The sequence below is a fragment of the Falco cherrug genome, chromosome 1, assembly GCF_023634085.1.
Source record: "Falco cherrug isolate bFalChe1 chromosome 1, bFalChe1.pri, whole genome shotgun sequence".
Classification (NCBI taxonomy): Eukaryota; Metazoa; Chordata; class Aves; order Falconiformes; family Falconidae; genus Falco; species Falco cherrug.
The window spans coordinates 18022233-18047298 of record NC_073697.1 but is presented as its reverse complement, the minus strand read 5'-3'; the positions used below and the strand labels follow the sequence as shown (position 1 = coordinate 18047298).

General features: G+C 44.3%; 1 protein-coding gene across 4 annotated transcripts in view; it reads left to right on the top strand.

Annotated features, from left to right (window-relative positions):
- The first annotated feature begins 12157 nt into the window (after positions 1-12157).
- AFF1 (ALF transcription elongation factor 1) overlaps positions 12158-25066 on the top strand; it is a 99020-nt gene continuing 86111 nt past the window's right edge. For 2 of the 4 annotated variants that reach the window (XM_055701005.1, XM_027813031.2), the window contains exon 1: positions 12158-12386. In XM_055701005.1, coding sequence (XP_055556980.1) covers positions 12370-12386 — 17 coding nt within the window. In that variant the 5' untranslated portion in view covers positions 12158-12369. Of the gene's footprint in view, positions 12387-18080; positions 18248-25066 lie in introns of those variants that run through there. The other 2 variants (XM_055701018.1, XM_027813032.2) reach the window with 2 other exon arrangements.

Genomic DNA, 25066 nt, shown 5'->3' with positions numbered 1-25066 from the left:
ACTGTAGCCTGTCCCCCAGCCATAAATCATTTTGCTCCTTGAGGAGTCTGAGGTGCTGCAAATGAATGTCACAAATAGAAATGTAAACTTTTTCAGTTGTATTTCTTCCCGTTGGAGATCTTTTGCTTCTGCTGAGATGATCTTGTACTTTAATTTATCTAGTCTTGTTTACCATGTCTGTGTTTCCAGGCATGTTTCTTTTCATCACAAGTCCATGTAGACCACGTCTTCGCTGCCCAGGGCACCCATGTGGCAAGCATCATGAAAACTTATGATGCCATCAGTTCTGCACACACTTTTGTTTTGTCTGCACCACTGTGAGCTAAAGACAAGCTTGAGACAGACAGGGGATGGTGAGAAATAGGTGTTGGACACAAAGCAAGCAATGAGCTTTGTGTGAGAGTATGCTCAGAGTTAATCTTTTTTGTGTGGATGTAAGCAAGGGGAATTTTTTTTTTTTTTTTTTTTTCCTGTGATTGGCCAAAATGGCCCTGGTTATGTAGGGGCTGTGAAACTTGGCTGTCTCTGAGGTCCCTGCTAGGTGGAACTGCTGTTACGTGAGGGGCTTGCACTCTCACAGTAATTGCTGTAAACCTTCCCCTTCTGTTTCTTCCTTGCTTCCTGAATGCTTCTGCTTTGAATTTTTATGAGATTTTTAATCTGTAGCTCTGTTTTTAATGCTAGGTTTTTTTATCTTCTCTCCTTCCCCTTTCCACAAATATTTCCATTCATCAGAGGGCTATTTGGTTGTCTGAAGGGAGTGCCCTAATGGCATATTTATTCTTAAAATTGAACTGAGTATCCCAGAACCTGTAGCAATAGCCTGGTTTGTCATACTCTTGGCCAAGCCTGTAGTTCTCTGTAAGAGCTGACCTGAAATGCAGTGTCACTGCTGGGGGAAGGGGAAAATGGATATCTTGGTTCTTCCATTCTTAACTACATATGATCCATGTATTTGGATCATGTGTTTAGGAGCGCTGCAGGGACTGCCAGTCAGACATCCCAGGTTCTGTGCATCGCATGGCCTGGAGATCTGGACCCAGTCTCCCTGCTTTAGGTAGGTGCTCACCCAGCTGCTGTTAAGCTCCCTGTTCCAAGTGCTGAAGAGCTCAGCAGAGATTGGCACAGCTGCTGACTTAGGTAGCTGTTAGTCCTTTGAAAAACCTGCTGTGAGAGGTGAGAGCCAGTGTCACGTGGCAGCTCGTGCTGCCTTGCTATTCCAGACATGATTACTAAATGTATTTTGTTGTTCCTATACAGTTATGGCCAGTTTCTACAAACACTCATTATGATATAGTGATGAGTGTTTGTGGCTCTAACAGATCTCTTTGAAAGCCACAGAAATGTTTACAGGAGTGTTCCCAGCATTTACAAGCTTTTCCAGAACTCAGTTCCTTGAACTGTGTGTTTGGTGCAGAGATTATGCCTTAGCCTAACAGTATTGAGGACTGTGGAGAAAGCTGTCAGCCTAGTGAACAGCAAAAATTCAAATGATTTGCTGCCTTGGGTAAGCAATCTGTTCTTTAGGTTACAGCTAATCTTCCTGTTGTGTAGTATTTTACACAGTCATCCTGAACATAATTGAAAGATTATTTAGACTGCCAGGGAGAACTGAGGGATTGACACAATTCTGAGAATATCTGTGGGAGAGTGTTGGTGATGAGTACTGTGTATCTTCTACTTTTGTGGTGCAAAATTATTTTGGAGAGTTATTTAAAATGGAGATTTCAGATGTAGCACACAAAAACCTAAATGCAGAGTGCATGCACAGACATACATAGACAAAGGAAATAAACATTTAGATTTCATTTGCTGCAACAAACATTCTAGACATCACTATGCTGTAACGAGTTGCTACTTTGGAAACTGCAAATTTTTTATGTTTGCTTATTTGACTCTCCCTTTTTCCCCCTTTGCTGACTGAGGAAGGATGTTCCCAGGTTGGTCTCAGTGACTGTTGAAGCAAAGCTGGGGGGAATCTACTGAGTACCTGTGTGCTTTTGTAAAAGAGATGTTGAATATCTGTTTTTATCTCTTCCAGATGAGCTGACTGGATGGGAGCATCATAATGGACCCTACAAAGGAACAAAGCAGTGATGATGGGTAGGAATTAATTTGATTTAATACTGGCTTCCCAGGTGCTGTGACAAATTTCGAGATGGCTTAAGAAAATAATACCCCCCTCGATGCAAGAATTGTAATGGCTGAGTGGGAGAGGAGGAGTTTCAAATCTGACAAGCTGGTTTTTGCCAAAAAATTGATGCCTTTTGTAACTTGAATCTGTTGTGAAATGAACACAGCTTGACACTGGGTCTCAATGGGACCCTCACATAGATGTGGCACTTAGGTACATGGTTGTGGTGGACTTTGTAGTGTCAGGTTAATGGTTGGACTTGATGATCTTAAGGGTCTTTTCCAACCTAAGTGATTCTATGATTCTCACTGGTGAGGGTGGCCCGTTGTGCTGTGGAAACTCTACTCATCACGTGGAGTTGAGGTGTTTGCTCACAGCACATAATGCCTTGATCTCTAGTGCACCAGCCTTGTTGCTTCGTATCCTGACCTGCTTGTGGCCTCCGTGTAACAGGGGGCAACGCTGCCATCGCAGTGATCTGCGTGAGGCAACCCAGCCCTTACAAGAAGCGTTTCTGCACTCTATGCATTTGAAGTGAGAAAGGCAAGCCTGTCAGGTCTCTCTGAGTCTTGCAGGTACACGTTTGGAAGTTTGGACAACGAGGAGTTTACATTTAGACACCTAACTTGCAAAACTGATTATTTCCACACACACCCACAGGGTGGTGTTTTTCTGCAGTTCCCATTTCTTTCTCATTTAGCTCTTTACAACTGCCAGTATGCTTTATCCTCATACCACAGGTCAGTGTTCTTTTCCCCTATTATATGTACCATCCTGAGGCATAAAAGGACAGTGATCGCTGCACAATCACATTAAGGGAGGACACATGGGTGGACAGAGATTTTGCAAAGACATCCAGACTCCTCTGCTATCACTTAATTTATTTTTTAATTTTTTTGTTGTGTCAATACATCTGCAAGGATTGGACCTTAAAACAAAGCAAAAAAAGATCTGTTCTGGGTGGCTTCTTCTTGCAATACTGGGTATAGCAGCCTGATCAAAAAGCAAACCAAAATCATGGGCATTTACTTGCTCGGTGTCCTACATACCTCTCTGCCTCATCTAGGGATTGGATAACACCACAAAATGAATCTGACAGCTGTAGTGAATCTGAAGGGTACATTGTGTTCTGTACATAGATGTTATCTTGATTCAATTGGAATATAAATCAGGATATCTAACACTCTTCACGGTTTGGTTTCTGACAGTTCCAGTGCCAAAGCCAACAAGGACTATAAACTTCTTTCTGTTGTTTTTAACTGTTTGTGTAAGTTCATGCTTGTTATGGAACATTTTAAGGCATTCAGAGTGGTAAGTGAGTAATGCCAGGGAAGATGATGGAAATTGCTCCTGATGGCTGCCAAAAGCTGGAAGGGTGCAGCCTCTCATGCAGTCTGGTTCCTGGGAGAAGGTGGTTTCTTTTTCTAAATCTATTTTCTTCAATTTAAATAATGAAATGTTTTCCTCTCTTTTCTCAGAAATGTTTGATTCCTAACATCTGTAGAGCAATTTTTTTCATAACAGCCGGCATCCAACTTAGTCTTCTGTTGTTAAAGTTGAAATAACCTTTTTGTTACGTTCTTCCCTGCGATTTTTTTCAGTGTTGGACTCAACTCGGTTCCTTTCCTTTGCCCTGCAGCTTCTCTAGCCTCACTGTAGCTATGCTGTGTGGGTTAGACCTGGTGAAATCTAAGTGCTTTTCATGGTTTGCCCAGCAAGGATGTGCTGCTGGCAGTCAGCTTTGGTTCTGGAAAGTGCCAAGTTTAAGATGGTGCTATAAAGCAAGCTTATGGAGAAGTGCTTTGCTGAATCAGGGTCAACAGAGAGTTTTGCTGCCTCAGCCCTCTTCAGACTTACCATTGCTTACAGCGCACAGCTTCGTTTACCTTGTTAAACTGGTTTTTGTTTACGCTTCTGTGTATGGGTTTCTGAATTTTGCTTGCTTTCCAGCTGTACTTTAGAGGCAGGAGTTTGGGAATGAGATTAATCTATCTCTTTTTCTATGAATATGTGGAGCCCTTGAATTTCTATGTTTTATGGTTGCAACCTGTGCTTTATGGTAGTGTGATGTATGTATTTGCTATGTGGCTAGTTCCTCGACTACTGGTGGAGCAAGACGCAAGAGTATCAATCCCTTAGTTTTGTGGGGGGGGTGGGATTGCCAGAACATAAGCAACTTCTAAGGATTTACCTCTCTGCAGGCATGCAGCCTCTGGTTTTCTGTAGAGGTAGCAAAGAGATGCAAGGAAGAAAGGTGCTGACAGCCAGGGAGGCTTGGGGGGCTGAGAGGTTAGGAGTTGTCCTGCGGGTCTGGGGCAGCAGAGCCTTTGTGGACACAGTCCTTGCCTTCTGACTTGGTGCAGAAGTCTCCTTTGCACATGAAAAAGCTACCCTCGGCTGCTTCAGGCTGGGAATCACAACATCCATTTGCCCCTTTTCACCTCCAAATGTGAAGGACTCCTCAGCGGCAATAAATGGCAGCAGTAAGATGGATCTCTTGTCAACAGAGCTGGGAGAACACATTTTAATTACAGGACAGCAGTGCCTCTTGAAAACTGAAAGTAAGCGGGTGTGTCTGTTCAAAAAACCTGATGCAGTACAGTGCAACGAGATGTTTTGAAAAGCTTTGGTAAGGGCATGAATTTGACCTATTTCTGGGTATAAACAAATACATGGTTTACTTTACAGCAAATATATTTCAGGAAAGCTTGTATGGTGGTGCATCTTGCCCCCTCCCCCAGGCTGTTGCACAGTCTCGGGAATCCCTCTTAGGCTCCTAGCCTCTGTGTAGTGAGGTGGGCAGTTAAGCATCCCTTGACTATACCAGCAACTCCTGCATGGCTGTGGTGGGGAATGGCACTGACTGTACCAGGATCATTCCTTATCTGAATCGTAACATCCCCTGACAGCCTTGGAGAATTCCTTATCTGAATCAAAACATCTCCTGACAGCCTTGGAACATTCCTTATCTGAATCTGACTGGTACAGTACCGCTGTCACTGGAATTTTGAAAATTCCAGTAATTACCAGCTTGGATTGTGGCCAGGACAGAAATTTATTGACTGAAGTCAATCACCTCCAACCCTATAAACAGCAGTCCTAAGTGAGGTCTTTTTGAGCTCTCCTGGACTGCAGCGGGCTGCGACCAGCATCTCCCTCTGCACGGGGTGCCTCTCAGAGCTTGCAGACAGTTTGTGAAGTTAGGAGGACCGTCACCGTAATCTAAGGACAGAGCCTGGGCTGATATCCCAACTCCTCAAGGCTCAACCCTTTCTCCATTGAGAAATGCAAAGATTTTTGACATGAATATTTCACTGAACCTTGAGGGTAGCTTTGAAGAGGTATACCTTTGTACAATTTTTTTATATATATATCTCTATATACATCTATTCCTTTGTGTCTGCATGCTTGCATGTGTGTGTGAATTGATTTAGGTACCTCATAGCAAGTATAGAATGAATGTTACTATCTCGGATCTGAAATTAAGTTACTGTTGTGATTGCAGTAAATCCTGTTGATCCACTTCATAGATAAGCAGTGCTTAATAATTGACTAATTTATTAAATTTTGTGATCAGCCTTGAACTGTGGATAAACCTTAGACAACCTTTAGATATAAACTGTTGTCCAAGTCTGAGACTAAGATTGGATCTAGCCGCACCTAAACTCTATAAATAAGAGTTTAGAAAGCAAGGGGGTCCTCTCTGAACCTCGTGACTCAACGGGAGGATTTCCCTTACTCCGTATATTCCTTTAGATATAAACCGTTGCCCAGGTCTGAGACTAAGATTGGATCTAGCCGCACCTAAACTCTATAAATAGAGTTTAGAAAGCAAGGGGGTCCTCTCTGAACCTCGTGACTCAACGGGAAGGTCTCCCTTACCCTTTTACATCTTTAGTCTCTGTGTAAATCATTCCAACCTAATTTTTTAATTTGGTTCTTCTTTGTGTGATTTATCTATGTAATAAGTAATAGTGAACCTTGCCACTGAACTTTGTGAAGTTACACTCCTAAAAATTCATATTAAAACTATTTAGCTAATGCCTTTGATGGTGATTCTTTAAGTGACCTAAACCACTCACAACAGCTTATCGAGCCATGTGTTTAATTATTTTAATATAGCTTGGTATCTATTCCTTCTTCGTTGGTACTCAGTGCTTGATTAATTGTTTCACAATACTGTAAGCTTCTGGGATTTGTCCCACAAACTTAATGGATTATCATACATTTATTAGTATAATGTCAAATTGCATGTTTTTTCCTCAGTTAAGTGATGCTGTGTTCCCTTTTGAGCAGTCCTTGATTCAGATTTGTTGGATTCTTGCAACAAAAGCTAGGTATTGATGGCTGCTGTTAACGTTGTTGTTCTTTGGTTTATTTTATTTAACACTTCTTGAAAACAAAGATGTGCAAAGATTTCTTTAATAATACTACCCCTGTGCATGCCCACCCAAACCCCTAAACAGCATTATAACCAAAAAGGCCCAAGAAATTTTATAAATTTTATAGCAGGTGAAGAATTACAGACTTAAAGAATGGCTTCCTCAAGCTTTCTAGAGTTGTGGAAAACTTTCAGATGCTTTGGGAGGAATAAGTTGAATAGGTGAACTAGGCTGGAGATAAAATACCATGTGCTTGCTTTGAAAATCCATGGGTGTGTGAACTGAGGCATGGCAGGTGTTATCGGTGAGCAAAGAGATACTGATCTTCCTTCTGTATGAGTGCTGGACCCTGCTGTAGATGCTGTAGGTACTGATTTTGGCAATGTATCAGCATCTGCACCTTATTGCAAAACGTTGTCACTTAATGCTTGAAACTTCTGAGTCTTCTTGGGTTTGGGATTTTTTTTTTCCCCCTCCCTTGTAAATGCCAGCTTCCTTTTGGTCAGCATGTCCAGATATGCGTAGCTATATGGCCAACTGAGATGGTGCTGTGTACATAAAATACATGTAATGTACCCACATCCTATGCTTTACCACTGATGCCTGAGGTCAGTAGTCTGGCATTTTCAGGAGTTCAAAACTAAGAAACATAGCACCCAGGTTGCCTGCACACCCTCGTTTCTTTTTCAGTTGGATTTGCATTTCTATGCGGTATTTAAATCACAAGCTTCATGTCTGGAGAACTCCATTCTCATTCAATGCATAGGTAGATAAGAATGGATCTTCTTTACTTAAAATGCTCATAAATAGCTTAAATACATGTGGAACTAGGATCACCTGCAGGAAGCTTTTCCTGTTAGGTTTTCAAGAAGTGTTTCTTTGGTAATTCTCTTCACCGCATGAACATTTCTGAACTTACCATGAGCTGAAGAGTATGAAAAGCTTATTTTATTTATTCCTTTTGTTTGCGTTTTGCTTAATGGAGACAGTTTCCTTCATTTGCAATACTACTTTCAGGGGCAAGGACCTGAAAAAGGGAAACTTTAATCCCTGATCAGTGAATAAAATAAAATAAAATAAAAAGACCAGGTAGGAAAAGCTGCAGTTTGCTCATCTTAAATAGATGTAAGGGAGGGGTCAGCAGCTGACAGGATATATTCTGACAGAAAGCTTTCTTCAGGGAAACACTTACTTGTCTGACTGAAAATGTTCCACAGGAATTTACCAGTTTTCATCAAATCTTCCAACAAAAAAAAGCATAATTTTGTTTTAGGGCAACTGGTAAGCCAGAAACCAGAGGTGGGGAACGCAGGGCCTCTCGGCTGTTCCCCTGGTTGTGTGTCTGAAACTTTTAAAAAAGCATCAGAATGGCATTTGCTTCATGTGAAACATTTGTGGCATAGGATTTCTGAGGCTTTATTCTAGGTGGGATGTTCAGTGCTCTGCCCTGCCTCTCCTTCCCTAAAAATGGAAAGTGGCTGCCAGGCCAGCTCAGGAATTATGACTTACCTTTGTTAGGAGAAAGCAGGCACCTGCCTGCTTTGGCTTTTTGGGAAACTTCAGTAAGTAAGTGGGATTGTTGGGATGTTATAGAAAATCTGAAAGTAATACAGTGTTGTTGTTCAGTTGATTATCTTCCCTGTTAAATTTTTAACAGAGAGAATGCTCAGTTTAATTTTAAAACTCCTTTTATAACTTCAGCAAACTTGAGATGCTGTTTTCCATACATGATGCTTCCAGCGTTCTTTGCTTTTCCTTTTCCTGGGTCTTCCAAGGAAAGGAGAAGCCCTGCAATTTAGTAGTAGTATGTTGTTAAATCACTGAGAGCACTGCTGGGAAAGTCTAGTCCTGGTGTCCTAGTCTCCCAGTCCTTCCCTGCTTTGATTCCTGATAGTGTTTTTTCCTCTCTTCTAGTAGTTGGCAGGATCTTGATATTCCCCTCCTGTGCTCTGTGATGTTTGGTTTTTTTGTTGGGCTGGTTTTTTCTTTGGTGTGTGCTAACGTTTCAAATTTGAGTATTGATTTTACTTACAAGCTCTTTTCAGGGAGCATGTGTAGCATGACGTTATGGTGACTTCGTTGATCTTTTTTAACAAGTGAAATTAATCCACTTTTTATTTGAATTCACTGTTAAACCAAACTCAGTGTGACACAAACTGGGGGAAGAGAAGAGACCATTAGGTAAAGAATACCATTTATCAAAATTTAGATGATTTAAGTAAGGTTCAGGTAACAATTTAGTGAGAAAGGCAGGATTTCCCAGGGCCAGTTTGGCCACAAAATGTTGTTCTGTACATACAGCATGGTCCCTAGAAATCGGGAGCTCACAAGCAATGAGGCACCAGAGCTTTGGAGATGAGAAGGCAATGACTTCTGCTGGCTCTGTTGCTCAGGTACTGCCTAATAAAACAGTCTTTCTGCCAACTGCAGCCGCATATAGGGAGATCTGTAGCACAGTGTCACTGCTACAGGGGCCTGTTGAACCAGCCTGGTGCTTTTCATGGCACTGATGCTCTGGGAAGGGTCTGCCTAGGACCCACTTGGGATGGTGGTGCTACTGCTGCAAGAAGCCCAGCGGAGCTGTGGACTGAGAGGAATGAGGTAGAGGCTTCAGGAACAAGGCCCGAAGAGCTTGTTGTAAACATTAACTCCCTTTCTTCTGTGAGCAGCTGTTTCACTCCCGGGATACGTTTGGCCCAAGGATTAAAAGTGGTTTCTAGGTGGTTCATGGCCATGTCTTGAAAGACTCTGTCATTATTGCCTGGTTGTAGGTGATACTAATGTTTCTTAATTTTGGAGTGCCTGCCTTTGCAAAAACGACAGCATCCTTTTCATCACAGCATATCTGTGTTTTGGGGGTGTGTAAAAATACAAATTAAAAAAATATTAAAAATGCCAGTAGCTGTTTCTGAGCTGCAGTTTTATTTGGTCAACCTTTTGATTTATCTGCAGGTTGGCAATCTCTTCAGAGTCTCAGCAGAGGTGTCTGCTGTGTGCTTTGAAGAAATTGATGGTAGGCAGTCCTCACCTGGCAATGTGAAGTGGGGTTAGATTTTTCTTTTACAGTCTCAGAGAGTTGCATAGGCACTCTCTGAGTGAGACGAACACTGAAATACAGAACTTGAATGATGACATGGAGGTTTGTCTCCTGCTGCTGCGTTTCTTCACAGTCCTTGTTCTCTTGGGAAGCCTCTGTGCTTCCAGTGCAGGTGCCTTGCCTTGGCACAGCCTTGTATGCCTTGGATCAATGCCGAAGGCCTTGCCATAAAGCCAACACACTGTTAAACATCAATCCCTTTTCACAATACTGCAATCAAGAAGCACTTGAATAAGTGCTTTTCAAGGAGGAGGGGGTGGAAAACTGCTAGAAACTTTTGGTGCAAACAAAGCATGTTGTTCTGGACGTTTTTTCCTGGAGAAAGCTTAGCTGTCGTGGCAAGTCTCTATTTTCCATCATCTACTTTTCTGCCTGAAAGAGCTGAGATGAGTTTTATTTTATCTTCAAGGAGATAACCTGTATGGAAATCTCCAGTCTGAGCTATCTGGACTAAGAAAATTTATGTGATCAGCTGGAGAGGGTTTTTAAAGAGGAAAGCAGCTCTCCCTGTTACTTGTTTATCCCTTTTCCTTGGCCTTGTTTGCCACAGGGAAAGAACGATGTCCATGGGTTAGTATACATGGCGGCAAGTGGAGCTACACTTGTAGGTCGTGTCATCTGAGACACTGCTGTACTATAATAAATAACAGAAATTAAGGTAGTGATAGGTCAGATTAATGCTTTGAGAGGGGAAAATGCATTTTGTGGTCAAAAGTGACTGAATACCACAGAGCTCTGTAAAAGCTGGGAGGACATAAGGAAGCGGAGAGTGTTTTCTGATGCTTTCTTGTCCTTGTTTCTACCTCGCAAGTTCTTTCGAACAGTGAAAGTGCTTATATGACCGATTTCTTAGCAGGGGACGTCTACAGGGGTGGCTTCAGTGAGAAGTGGTAGCACCTCTGGGATAATGTATTTAAGAAGGGGGGGGGGGGGGGGGGGTGCGCAGCTGAAGCAAAGCAAAGGCAGCTTCAGCCACGGAATGGAGGAGTGAGAGTGTGTGAGAGCAACTCTGCAGACCCCAAGGCCATTGAGGCAGGAGGTGTCCAGGCACTGGAGCAGAGATTCCCCTGCAGCCCATGGTGAAGCCCATGGTGAGGCAGGCTGTGCCCCTCAGCCCGTGGAGGTCCATGGTGGGGCAGATACCCACCTGCAGCCTGGGGAGGGCCCCATGTCAGAGCGGGTGGATGCCTGAAGGGGGCTGTGATCCCCTGGGCAGCCTGTGCTGGAGCAGGCTCCTGGGAGGATTTGTGGAGAGAGGAGCCCAGGCTGGAGCAGGTTTGCTGGCCAGGCTTGTGACCTGTGGGGGACCCATGCTGGGGCAGCCTGTCCCTGAAGGACTGCACCCCATGGCAGGGACCCACGCTGGAGCAGTGTGTGAAGAACTGCAGCTGGTGGGAAGGTCTTACGTTGGAGAAGTTTGTGGAAAACTGTCTCCTGTGGGAGGGACCCCATGTTGGAGTAGGGGCAGAGCGTGAGGAGCTTCCCCCTGAAGCATTTTTCCTTTTTGGGCAAAGGAAAAGAGTGGGGAAAACCGCCAAACATTTTCTGATTTGTATTTATGTTTTAAAATTATGTCCTTAAAATTAATATGCTTGTGGAAGCTTTATATAAATGGGCTTTTGAAGTTGTAATGGGCCAGGAATGGGGTATAAACTCTTCTCCTGGCAACTGCTGAGTACTTTGACACAAGTTGTGCTTTAAAAGAGAGAATGAGGAGTGTAATCTTACTGCAGTGTTGGTAGAAATCTCAGCTGTGCAGTGCCTGCTGGGAAGAGCCAAAGCGATCTTGGATAAATGTCTGCCTGCTGAATGCCTGGTTAATTACTGGTGGAAAGGAGTTGCAGGAGTAGGTTGTTTTTATAATTGTGCTGAGGAACACCCAGAGCAAGGGCTAGGTATTGCTGCTTTCCGCGTGAGTCTACGTGCCATGGTCAGGGCAGGAGCCCAGCAGAAACCGCAGTAGCAATCTGCAGGCTCCTTAACGTGCGGTGTCGAGTGTGGGCACCTGCCTCCTTGCTGCATCTCTGCGGCCGGGTGGGATTCACCTTCACAGCTGGGTTCCTCATTCGGGGTGCAACCCCCCTGAGCCATTTTCTGCTGTTTCTCTGCAAAAACCAGACAGACGGAGAAACACCCCCGCACGCACCCCGCGGCCCGGGCCCTGCAGGCGCAGCCGCTGACCCCTGCGCGTCCCGCGCCTTCCCGCGCCTCGCGCAATCGCGCAGCTTCCTTGCGCGGGCACCACAGCATATCCTTTTAAGGAGGTTGGGTCGTACCATGAGAGGGTGGGTAAAGAGGGGGTGGATGTGCCGCCTGGCGTGGGTGTGCTGCCGCAAGCCCCGCTCGCAGAAAACAGCGGTGGAATAAAATGGCAGCGGGCCGCGGTGGCGGGCGGTGCTGGCGCTGGCAAGCTGCGAGCCAGCCTTTGGCTTTCCAGCGGCGCTGTGTGCCCCCCCCTCAGCTGAAAGTGCGAGGGCCCCATCACGCTCCCCGGCGGCCGGGAATGCGCGGGGCCGGGGGAGGGCCCGGTGCCCGGATGTCGATCAAAATGAGCGTAGCCCGCCCCTGCGCCGGGCAGCCGGGGCGCGGGGAGCCGGGGCGCGGGAGGCCGCCGTGACACTTCGGAGGGGCCCGTTCGCGGGGACCGGGCAGGGAGGGCAGCCGGCAAATGGAAGAGATCTTGGCAGGGGGGTAGAGCCTGGACAGCTGGGGAAGGAGCTGATGGATAGAGGACGCTTGGCAGCGTAAACTTCACGATGGCTGCCCAGTCGAGGTACGGCATTAAATAACTTTTTTAATTATTATTTTTATTTTTAATTTCTGTCTGCGGATGCTACCGAGGGCTTTTGCATAGCCTGGTGTTGGTAACGGCGGCCTCTCTCCTTTCCTGGCACGGTTGGCGGCGGGTTTGGCGCCGCGTCCCGGGCAGCCCCTGGCTGGCGCGCCCGCCCCCCGCCGCCGCTTCTCGGCACCAACTTTCTCGTAGCAGGAAAACCAGCGCCTTAACAGCGCCCTGTCAGACCTCCCCCTACCCGGCAAGTTAACAGCTCTTTTGAAACTGATTTTCTTCTCCCTTATGGACTTGGCGACTGTTCGGCTGGGGTTTTGGTGATTTTCTTCCCTCTTGTAACCAGCCCTGGCGTAAACAGGTTTCTGTGGTTGCTTACAGCAGCGTTGTACGAGGCGGTGAATGGTTTATATGTGGTCGGGCTGGAGGGCTGGCTGCGTAAAATGGAAGCAGGTTGTGTCTGCTTGTGTGCAAATCTGGGAGGGTGGAAAATGGTCGTGGAGTGTGAGGAGGGAGAATGCACTGGAGTTGCTGTCAGGGAGCAAAATTCAAGCGAATAGACCGATCTTGGTTAAATACTTTTTTTCCAGCTAGCTGTGTTTTTAAAGAAACGGCTTCTTGCCCGCTCTCAGGGGGGCATCCTGCCTAAAGTGAATTTCACACTCAGCATGGGGGAGGCAGCTTTTCTTAAGGCGTAGTACTTGATGAAGCAGTGCTATTTAAGGTACCTGTTAAATGCTTTTTAGCTTTTACGATGCTTTAATGGGCATCTCAGAAATGCCGAAGAGAGAAACTCCTCTCTTTGCTCTGCAGTCCCACACCAAACAGCCCACCCCCCCTGCTCCCCTTTCCTCCAGGCAAGGGGAAAAAAAATAAATAAATGGTGATGTATCTTACACAGCAGTTTGGCACTCGCGGTGTGTTTTCACAGTGGTGCTTTTCTGCAGGTTTGAAGCCAAGAGCTGGCTTTAAATTACAGGCTGCAAAATGACAGAGCCCTGAGGTTTGGGAAGATGGATTGCTTCGTTAGTAGCTGAACTCTTCTCTAGCTCTGCTTGCCTGCTCTCTCTGCATGTGGGGAGACTGGGAGTACTTAACAAAGGCAAAGGTTTAATTTTTCAGCTTTTTTTTTTTCTTTCCTTTGTGCAATCACTTATTCGCATGATTTACTGGCCTGCATTATCAGCGCATTGCTCTAATAGGCCTGCCTGCTAAGAGAGGATACAGCATAAATCTTGGCGCTGCTGGCTGGCCTTGAAGCTTGGCTTGACTCCAAGGCCAGGGACATGCTTGATGTCCCAGAGGTCACCCAGCCATTTTCTCGGGTGGCAGGGGGGCACATGGGAGTCAGGTCCCAAGCAGGAGCCCCCCAGCCTGGGCAAACGGGCTGAGAAAGGGCAAGGCTGGCCCTGGAGTCAGTGAACCACATCCCTAACTTGTAAAGGGAATGGTGCAGAGAATCCAGTTTTGTACGTTGAGTGGTCCAAACTGGGAGCGAGGGCTGGATCCATGTGGGGCAGGTGAAAGGACTGTGGCCCACACCTAGTGCTTGAGATGGGCACGGAGACAAGATGTGCACCTGCCGTTCTGTGTCCTCCCTTCTCCTCTGTCGGGTGCCTTAGCTTTTGCTTTTGTTAGGATGCTGTGAGGTGCCCAAGCTGTAAAGCTGCGTCAGAGCATTTCAGTGTAGTGAGTAAGAGGGTAACCTCTGTATCCCTGCAGATCAGTGTTAAAATCTCTGATTGTTTTTCATTTTAAGACGTTTAGAAGAGAGTAGGAGTGAATATGAGGAGCAGAAATTAGTCTCTTGCAGGAGAAGAGGTTACATTTGCTGGAAAGGCTGGTGCTTGTGGTATTTCTGTTTTGGTGGCACAGGTCAGCAGGGGTGTCTGTCTCAGTCCAGGAGATTTGTGCTTTGTGGGTGTGTAGAAGCTTTTACTCCACAGTGAGGCATGACTTTATATTTACAATAAATAACTGGAGTTATACTGCGTGGGACTGAGAGGCTGCACGTCTCCAGAACTCATTTGCCAAAACATGACAGAGGGTTTACTTTGCTAGATAGTCGACCAAAGGTGTGGGTGAGCTTTTTGTGTGCCTTTCTCCATTGTAACGAATATGAACAATTTTTGCAAGCTCAGTAAATTACTGTTGAGGTGGGCACGATACAGAGCAGCATAGCGTTTTGGGTATCGCTCTGTTTGAAGCCTTCGGGCACTCTTCCATCTGCTTGGGTTTGCTATTTCTCAGATGCTGTGTGTTTCAGCTGGTGAAAGGGATGTGACATTTGGGAGGATGCTTGTTTGGTAACAACAAGAAAATCCTGCATCCTTTCTTCAGCTTCAGTGCTGTGATCCTGGGCAGCTCGCCTAGTATTTGGGTTTCCCTGTTTTGAAGGGTGGAAGGAAAACAAGGTGATAAAACATGCCTGTTGCTGCTCTTCAGTATTTTAAAAACTATAGTAGTCATGACTGAGAAATTGATGTGCTAATGGATGCCATGACATTTTTTAAAAGAGTAAATCTTGAGAAGTGATTGTGTGGTGAGTTGGGTATGTTTTTGTTTCAGCTATTTGAGAATGATGAGCTTGTACCAGTGGCTGCTGTAAATAGCTTATATCCAGGCCATTAGGTGGAGAAACTATTATCCAGTTAGCGCTGTTTTGTGTATAATGTAGATTTTCGTATTATTTTTGTTTCAAGTTGCTAGCTGAGCTGTAGGTTTGCAGCTGTAGCTTTCTATGCACTTGCTTCTGGAACGTGCAGATGATGTGCTGCCTGTAGTGCCCCTGGGCAGTAGGGCCTGTGTCAGGTTTTTATGGCATATTCGGGAACATGTGAGTAGAAGCAGAATCGATCTGAATGAGGACGAGTTTACTTTCTTATGAAGCATGACATGATGTTCATCACGTGCTGTTTGGCTGCTCTGAGGTACGGCAGGACCCCTAGGAGGTGCGTGGGACAGACTGGCACCTGTGCTGTCCGTCGGCTGGTACCAGCGATCCGTGAGGGTATGGCTCCTTAGCTGAGCCCATCTCTCTTCTGCTTCCCTCTTCATTAAAAATGTGTGCTCTACTGCAGCGGTCGCAAGCTGAGGATCTTTAGGTGAATAGCTTCCTTATTGAAGATGTAGGCTGCTTTTCTCAGGCTGGTTGGGGTCATTTTAAATCACCTGTAGACCTCATCGATTACGCTTACTTAAAATTGATGGATAAATAAATACTTTGTCACTGTGGATGCTAAAAATTTCCGATTGTCATATAACTTGCCTTTTGAAGCAGTCATGACTAGTGTGATTGCGGGTATGCAGAATGAATGCAATTCCCTAATCTTTGCACATAGGTGAATACAGGAGCATACTTAGAACAATGTGAAATCTGAGTGTTGTGCTATCGCCCCTGCTGGGCTCACCTTGCTCTTTCTCCTGAGTCAGCCCTGCAGGGAAGGATAGTGATGGACAGCAGTCTGGGAAACCCTCTGTTTCCATTCCCTAAAGCCAAGTTGTACCAGCTAGACCCAGAAGAGTGTTGAAACAAGGCTGTACCAATCATTTTGGTAGAAAAAAAAAGGTGATGCTGTGCAGAAATAAGATGTGGCCATGTCTGCATTTAAAACGTGGTAAATGCAGCAGAAGGGTTTCTGCTAAAGGGAATACCCTGGAGGCTTTTCCCTGGGGAGAAGCTATGCTGAATGATGCAGTTTGATTTTGTTCTATGTCGTTTCACAGCTTTCCAGGCCAGATCTAAAGACACATTTCATAACTTGTTTGCTTCGTGGGTCCTGTTGATACAGGCAAATGTCAGTATTGGTGATGCTGCATTCCAGTCAGCTGATACAGGTGAAGAAGGGCTGAAACAATGTCTTGTTGGAGTCTACCTATCTACTGAAAGCTAAAACGTACTGTGAACCACTGTCGGTTTTGCTTGTACACTGCTACTAGCCCTGCCTGTAGAAATACAACTCCATCTTGTCCAGAGCAGAACGCCTGGCTAATCCATGGCATGTTTTGCGGGCTGCTGGGGATTTTCAGTTCACAGTTCCTTGGACTTTCTGAGCCTGTAGTCTGTTGCATTGGGGCTGGCCTGCAGCTGAAGCTACCCCATGGAGAAGAGATGCTCCCAGGGAAGTGGATTTTTTGAAGTAGGTTTGTTGGGTTTTGGTGTTTTGGGGCTTTTTTGTTTGCGGTGGGGATTCCAGGTTGTAGCAGACTCTTGAAAACTTAGAAACACTATTGACGTGGTATGCCTGAGCTGGTATAGAAGGGAATGTTTCCTTAGATGACATAGTTTTCCTTGGTGTGAATCTGTATTGTGGAGAGAGGCATCTTCTCGCTGCTGTTTATGAGAAAATAATTTGCTAGCTCAACTGCAAGATGCAGCACGAATAGCAGGAAAAAAGCTTTTAATGAACTGCATAAATTCTCTTCAGCGCTTTTCTTCAGAGCATAGCCACAGCGAATGATGGCATGAAGCTTTTAAATGCCTTCAAAATATAAGAGGAAAGCTGTCTCAGTGAAGTACATGATGCTACAAAGACATTATTCTTTGTGAGGTGGATGACAGTGAAGTGAGGACAAGTTCTCCAGGGTGGTCCAGAGCACAGAGGCTGGTTTACTGCTTAGCTTGCAAGCAGGTTGGTGAAGGTTACTTTAACGTAGAGATGCCTGAGCCACCCAAAAAAAAAAAAAAAAAAGTACTCATCCTGTTCAGGCTTGAATACAATGTGGAGATTTTTTTTTTCCCTGCGGTGTGTTAAGAGTAAAAAAAGTACTGGCTATGTTACGTTTTGCAATTTTGGCTGCTGCAGTTTGGCTGTATCCATGATAAAATTGAGAAGACACACGTAGCCCTGTCTGGGGTGGAGCAAGTGGCTGGGGCAGATCTCGCTCCAAAATGCGGTGTTATCGTAGGTGGATTAATATAGAGCTGCATTGCGCCGGCAGAATGTTTTTATGGGGAACAGAGAAGAGCTACTGCATGTGCTGTGAGCAGATTTTCCACAGTTGCATATTCACAGCCAGTTTGGGGAAGAGAAGTTGCATTCTAGATCTATATAGAAGGAAGCAGCTGTGGGAAGCAGGGAGAGGCAGGGTCCTTCCCACCCGACTTTCCTCTAGGCTGTGACGGTTGCTTTGTGCAGAGCCAGCCCCCAGCTCCCTTATACGTTGCTGAGGTGCACAAATTATTGATCACCTTATTTTACTGCACAGGTTTTAAAAAGTGCACTTCTTTTGCTGCCTTGTTCTTGTAAGAGAAAGGGAGAGGTGGCAGGCAGGGAGAAGAAGCAGGTGTGCAGGCACAAAGCTGCATTTGAGGAGGTGCTCTGTTAATGTTAGTACTCTTTCCACCATTGTCAAGCTGAGGTGACCAGGCAGTTTTGAATAGGCAATCTTCATCACAGGTGCCATATGCTTCATGAAGATGTTTGTCTTCTGGGTTAATTGAGGCTTAGATATTGTTTAGAGTGTAGAGCTGTCATTTTTAGTTGTATCAAGTGTTTATTGTACCAGTAACCTGAAGTTTTCCTGTAGTTTGATTTTGCAACGCTACCTGTCGGGTTAAGAGAAAATAATGTCCCTGCTTTAATGTTTAGAGAAAGTTCCACAAGCAAATTGGTAATGTTTAACCTCAGAGACAACAGTAAAGCTCATTCTCAGAACTCTAAAAAATGTGGGTGTCAATTTTGTACTTAAAAAAAAAGGAAAAAGAAAAAAGGCAACAAAAAACCAGCAACAAAGAATAACAAACAACAAAAACACCCCTACGCCCCGATTCACCAAAACTGAAGCAGGAGGAGTACAGCAGAAGCCCTTTGTAAAAAGAAACAGAGGAGCAAACTCACAATATGGTAGTATTTTCATTCTGTATGCTTTTTTGCCTAGAATGCCATATACTATCAAAATATATATGTACATATACATACTCTATAAGCAGCAAATGATGTATTCATTGATGCATGAACAACTCCTTCATGGCACAGTGGTACTTAGCAGCTGGTGTGTGTATGTGAGGTATGTGGGAGAGCATGAGTGCATGTGTCTCTTCCCTGAGCGGAGTTATGGGCATTACAGTTCAAAATAGGAGTATCTGCTAGCATCTGAAGTGGAAAGGAATTATTAAAATGCATAGCATTAAAGGGACATTTACATCTGTGGAGAATTGTAGACATGGTAAGAAATTGCTTTGAGTGTTGTTGTGCTTCTGCAGTTTGTTAGATTGTGCTTAAAAAGGTATATTCTGAGGTAATTCATCTTTGCAAGCACAGCTTAGAAAGTCTGTCTCTCATAACTGCTCTGCAGCTGTCTCTCAAGAATCCTTTTCCCCCAGTAGTCTGGTTTGGAAAAATCATCCTAATTTGAAGACGGGGAATATGCTGGCAGTTTAGAAGTGCTTTGATGAAATGCCTGTCTTTTCCCTGTCCCTGCCGCCCTCGGCAGAACAAGCTGTTCTAGTAAAAGTTGTTTTCCTGGTGCCAGTAAGCCTGTGGTTCTGCTGAGAACAAGCTGTTGTTGGTCCAGGGGCCTATTTCTTCATACCTTTGCTGAAGTAATGTGTGCTAACAGAAAGATAGCATGGGCTAGCCATGCTGCAGGGCAGGGAGGTTTGCTGGCCTTTGGTTTGTTGGGGGGTTTTTTGGTGGTGAGTTGGTTTTTTTTTTCTTCTAAAGACTTCCTAGCATTGCTATTACCTGGAGGCCCCCATCCCTGGTGGCTGCCATGTCTGTCTGTCTCTGCAGCTTCAAGACCTTGTTTACCATGAAAAGTTACGCTGGCATAGCTAAAAGTACAGGTAACAAGTACACTGTGGAAGTGAGATAACTGTGTTGACCACAGCTTGGTGTGAGCTCCATGATGCTGGTGAATAAGGCTGCTTTTTCTGGCATGTGGCTTCTGGGAGGATGGGTATGGGGTGGTGGGTGTAAGCTGTGTTGACTGAAGGGCTTTTCAGGACCTTGGTGCCTCCCTTCTTTGCTGAGACCCTGCAGGCCCCGCGTAGTGGCATAGTCTGCTTTGTCTGGCAGTTAACTCTTAATTGGTGAAAGAAAACACCCATCTCTGTCCAGCAGGACCATGATGTTTCCTGTAGTCCACCCTGAAAGTCTCTTCAATTTTACTGAAATGTTACACCCACCTTTTAATGTTGTTTTTAAAGTTACTTCCACACTTGTCTATCTATATATAAATTTTCAAAAGCACTAACCCCCCCAGTGCTTAACATAGATAGAAAAATGAAGATGCCTCATGCATAAATCACTGGGTTCATGGTACATGCCTCATGGAAAAACTAGTTTTTTCCATTACTAGTGCAAAATTGTCTGGCACAAGGAATGCAGTTACTTCTCTGTGCCTGCTGAGTGTCCTTTGGCAAAAATAATTTGTACAGCTACTGTTCCTGTTGTCTAAACTGTTGTGCCTGCCTTCAGCGTGTGAGCAGGGTGGTTGCATTTGGGGCTGGTACTTGTTTTGGGGTGCAGGGTGAGGAATGGGGAGAATGGAAAGTAGTCACTAGAAATAAGGTGGTGAGACTTGAGACTGTAATATGTTGTCCCTGGTGATTCTTGTGCTAAACTGTGGTTACTGCCCGAGTTAGCACCTGGGAAATAAAATTCTTCACCGTTCTTGGAGCAGGGTGTTTTGGGGTCAGCCTTCACCGGTGCGGTACCTGGCTGTGGTTTGCTCACTTGTGCCTCTCTTTAGTATTTATTTAGTATTTAGCTGTGGGAAAGTCGAGCACACCTGTAAACTCTGGAGCCACAGCCTGGCTGGCAGTTAATTCTCTGTCTATGCTGCAGGGCGATCTTGGCTGACTGATGCTCATGTTAGTGGTACATCCTGGTCTGGAGAGGGAGCTTTGCTGTCGGATGCTTTCCTGGTGGCTGGCTCTGGTGCAGGCTGATGGGACGCGTACGGCGGGACTACCAGCAGTGCTTCTCCCTTCAAAAATAGTTTTAAAGCTTTAAGAACGCCAGTTCGGAAGCATGTAGAGTTTATATGGCTTTTTTCTGTGTCTAAGTATATTTTATGTACATTCATTTTTGAAAGCTCATGATTTTCAACTTGTTGAACAACAGGTTTTCTTTTTTCCTTGTTTTTTGTGTGTCAGAAATGTTTACAAATATCAAGTGTTGGGTTTGATTTTTGGCTTTCTGGTTTAGATATTTCATAACTTTCATTCTGGAAACAAGATGAATGAGTCCCTTAATATTTAAAGGGCATGCGATCACTTTGCTGAGGTATCGGAACACCGTTAACAATCTGTCTGTTTGCAAACCCCTATCCATTTTACGTGGGCTAGTTTCAACAAACTAGTAGTAGGCTTTCTTTGCTTAGCTAGTGTTTGTGACCCTCCTAATAAGAAATGTTGGTTCTGTGTAATGGACTACAGGAGTAAAAAAAAAAACTACTACTGGTCTGGAGCTTAAGAAAATACTTTAACTGCGCAAATTCGGGAGAGACAGGAAGATAGGTAGAATTGTGTTCTGTTCTTTGAGAAAGTCTAACCTGCTTTTAAAAACACCCTAATGATGAGATACAGTCTTCAGAAGCACGGGGGATTTTTCCCATTGCATTCTGAGTGAAAAGCAGTTGCCATGTACACTGAGGTGTTGAAAATAATAGACCAGAAAAACTTCCTGAATTGGCTAACTTGGAAAAATTCAGTAACTCAGTGCTTCACCTTTGAAAAACGACTTTTGGGCATTTAGTGAATAAAGTGCTACAAAGCTTTCTGCTGCAGTTCTCTATTCATAACAAAAGTGCCGCCAGTACTCTCAGCCTTTTCTGTTAAAAGTATATGCTGATAAAGGAATAAATACCTGTATGACTTTTTTTCTTCTACATATATGGAATTTTTAATATCATCAAGCTGTCGGGGTAAAAATGATGTGATATATGAAGGAACTGGCAGAAATTCTTCCCTGCTGAGAAAAGCCAGAGTTTGTAAGTTAGATGGTACCATGTGATCAAGAAATGTCAAGTAAGAAAGCTGAAAGAGAGTATGGATGACACTAATAATGCTGTAAAGGTGTGCCATCTAGCTGTAACAGATGTTGAAGTGTTTTTTTCCCTAAGTTCTCTATGGAAACAAAACCCTTATTTTCAGCATATTCAGCGAGTTTCATTTGGGGGGGTAAAGAAAAAGCTTTACTTTCTAGACTTTCTTAGCACGATACCAGTGTTTGTATTGACCAGTTCTGTGTCTTACTAGGGGGCCATTAATAACAACGGCTGAAAGGAAAGTTACTAGCTGAAATTAATCTCTCATGAAAATGAGTATTTCTGAGTATGAAGGTATGCTGAAGGTTTGGTTGTGGGTAGCTACACATTCCATCTACAGACTGCAGCCTTTTGTGCAAAAATAAACGACTCTGAAAAGTCATTTTTTTATCAAAGACTCTCTATGCAGATACATGGAATTGTGCCTACAGGGCAGCCTAGCCAACTTGTGATGAAGAATTTAACTTGGGAAAGGAGAAAAAAAAAATCAACAGCTTTTCTTCAGCAAAGCCTAGGCTTCCCCTCTGAGGATGCCCTTAACTTTTTGTTTATGTTGTTCCCTTCTCCTTCCAGACCAGCTTCAAACTCTTGAGTAAGTGGGATGACCTCAACCTTGGTTCTGAATGAGCCAAAATGAGACAGCCCCCAGTTGGAATTTCTGTACCTACCTGAGCATGTTGCTGAGCATAGTGTAGTGCAGTTAACTTGGTGCTGCGGTGCACAGGTGGTGCAACTCTGCACCAGGTAGGACCACGGCGGATTAAAGTGGATGGGTGAAATTGTCAGTCTGCAGGAATGGTAACATTAAAACTTGGCTCCCCAGCTGGTTCTTCCATTACTTAAATGTGTGAATCAGTCTAGTTCCTAATGATTTGGAAAGTGTGTTTTCTTTCCAAGTCAGTTAAGTAAACTGAGCAAACTGACCTGCGGTGGATAGGTTTTTCTCGCTGCACATCACTTTGTCACATGTCTTTGGGGGGACAGTCTGAATTTATGTGCAGGGGGCCTATGGCTCTTCCTTTCTCTTACAATGTAGACAGCTGATGTAGTCTAGTACTGCGTTTCACAGCCAGAACCTTCTTTCTGTAATTCTTCAATAAACAAAACCAGTTTGTAATTGTAATATGATCTGATAATTGCAACCAAAACCTTCCTGGGCTCTGTTCTGGCAGCTGCATTGGTGTGTGTTCATGCTGTTTCACAATTTGAACAACTTGTGAGACAGTTTGTAATGAAAACTTAGGAACCGTGATATTTAAAACAAAAAAAATAAAATTTAAAAGCTATTCAAAATAAGACACCCCAAAACAAAGAAAAGGGAAATTGCATGCACAAAAAAAATCCTGTCCTGTAATGCTTGCAACCCTGATGTGTGTGTGATCTGGGTTAATTTTTAAATCTAATGAACATTTAGTTGACATTCCATCCTTTGGGCTGAACCTTGTGTTGTTTTGTGGCCAAATACAGTTGTGCAAGTCCTTACCCTAAGAACTGACTTGGTATCTGTGCTGTACTTAATTATAATGAGCCATGTATGGAGCGTGTGGTGTCTCAGTCAAGGGTCTTGCTTTCGGTACTGTTTCTGCTTAGCTCCCTTGAGAGTGCTTATTCCTGTAGCTGTCCTATTTGGCAGTAATCGTTTGTGTTAGCCCAAACAGTAGGGAGGGGGGAAAAAAACTCCCTTTTTTCAGCTGTAGCAAAAGAAAATCTTAAAAATCCTGTTTAAAAGTATTCCCCCCCCCCCCCCCCTTTGAAAAAATCTGGTAGAAATGCCATATAAAAGAAGGTATTATGAAGGAAACTCTCTTCTTTCTGTGTCCTAACCTCTTTTGCTTTTCTTTTGATGGATTTCTGCATTAGCCACACTTTCATTCTTTTTTATGGCCCACTGCTTTCTAGCTGTTGGTTTGGTGGGTGAGGGGTGTCATGCATCAGGCAGATGAAAAAGCGTGCAACTTAACACAGGGGAAATACTGGGAAAACTACTTCTTTACTTCCCTGTTCCTTTGTACGTTGATGAAATATCAAGTTAATGGTTTCCTTTTTAAAAAATTGCTTCCTTGAAAACAGGCCATCCTCCTCCCTCTCAGCCTAATGACGGAAATGTACAGATGATACTGATATAAGCTATGTTTACTTGAGTGTAACAACTTTAAAGATTGTTTATGTACAGTAATCTGCCAAGCAAATAATGATTTGTTTCTATTTGCTCACTATTTCTTTCTTTCCCCTAGAGAAGTCCCTGAACACACAAGGAGGAGAGTGTGAGGGCTGAAAAACCAGTAGCAATCGCTGGGGTTAATACAATGCGTTTAAAAGGCCTTTAAGTCATGCCGTTTTCTTAGGAAGTCCTTGAACTATTCTTCACTCTTTCCTCTTTTCTTTCCCTTTGCCGAGTACATGCATATAAGGTGGAGTGCAAGTGAGGTGCAGGCACTGACTAGATAGAGATCTTGGATCCTGCTGGCGCACAGCGAAGTCTCTATGGAAAGTAGGAAACCAGAGGAGGGTTGAAAGGGTTTGTGTGAGTTTGGCCTGCCAGGGGTGTGCTGGAAGCTGAGGCAACGGGCCAGGGCTCAGCAGGGTGTATGTGCAAGGTGTTGTTACAGCTGCTGCTCTGAATTTCATGGGTTCCTTTGGGTTTTTCTGCATCGGTCTCGTTCAGGGCCACGTTGTAGCCTTCAGCATGTACGCTCAGTTCCAGCTGATCTATTCCTTCCACATCTTTTGAGAGGCTTAAACTGTCTGTTATAAGGCAATGAACTACTTTGGTGACAGGAGGAATTTAGACCACTATCTGTTTTTCTAGTTTTCTGTGGCTTTAAGCTCTCAAGTCCAATTGGAGAAAGCATTCCTGTTAGAGCCATGCTTGAGCTCAAAATGAATTCTTGACCTGGAGCTTCTGCATGGACAATGGGTTTTATGTGCACGTGTGTGTGCATATAAGCAGGTGCTCAAAATGGTTTCCTGATTCATAGCTTGAAACTGAGGAATGACTTCTACATGTGTGCATGACAGAGGAAAAGAGATGCGGGAGAAGGGAGGGATATTAACCTTAGTTTCTTCTGTTCTTCCTCTGTGGTGTATATTGCTACAAGCATCATATTTATCAGTAGGGCTGTGTTAAGTGGAAAAAATGTGGGGCTAAGGCAATACGTGCTGGCCAGGAAGGATTCTAGGAGTTGTTCTGAGGGTGGGTGAAACGAAAGTTTCAGGTGGAGCAGGAAAATGCGGGAATAGTGACTCTCTCTGTTCTTTCCCTCCTCCCATTTTTCAGGTGGCTTCCAGAAATACTTATGCATAACAAGTGTGTTGTGCAAAACATTTACTCTTTTGTGGTTGCATGCCTAGTAACTGCGACAACTAGGCAATTGAGTAAGATAGAAAAGGTACAGAATGTGTTAGAAAGTGTGTACTGAGATTTTAGAGAGATTTAGTTGTCCTGTGGTTTAAAAAAAAAAAAAAAATTATCCCAAATCCCTGTGATCATCTTCTGTTTTCGTGGAAATACCTAGCTTTCTACAGATAGCTTGGTTGGATGTTACTTGGGTCATTTGGGGTGTTAGCTGGTGCTGGGAGTTGTTATTCATCGTGTTTATGGACGCTTTGTTAATGAATCTCTGGGACGGTGAGAGACTATGGAGAGATGAAGCAATCCAGAGGAACCGCGT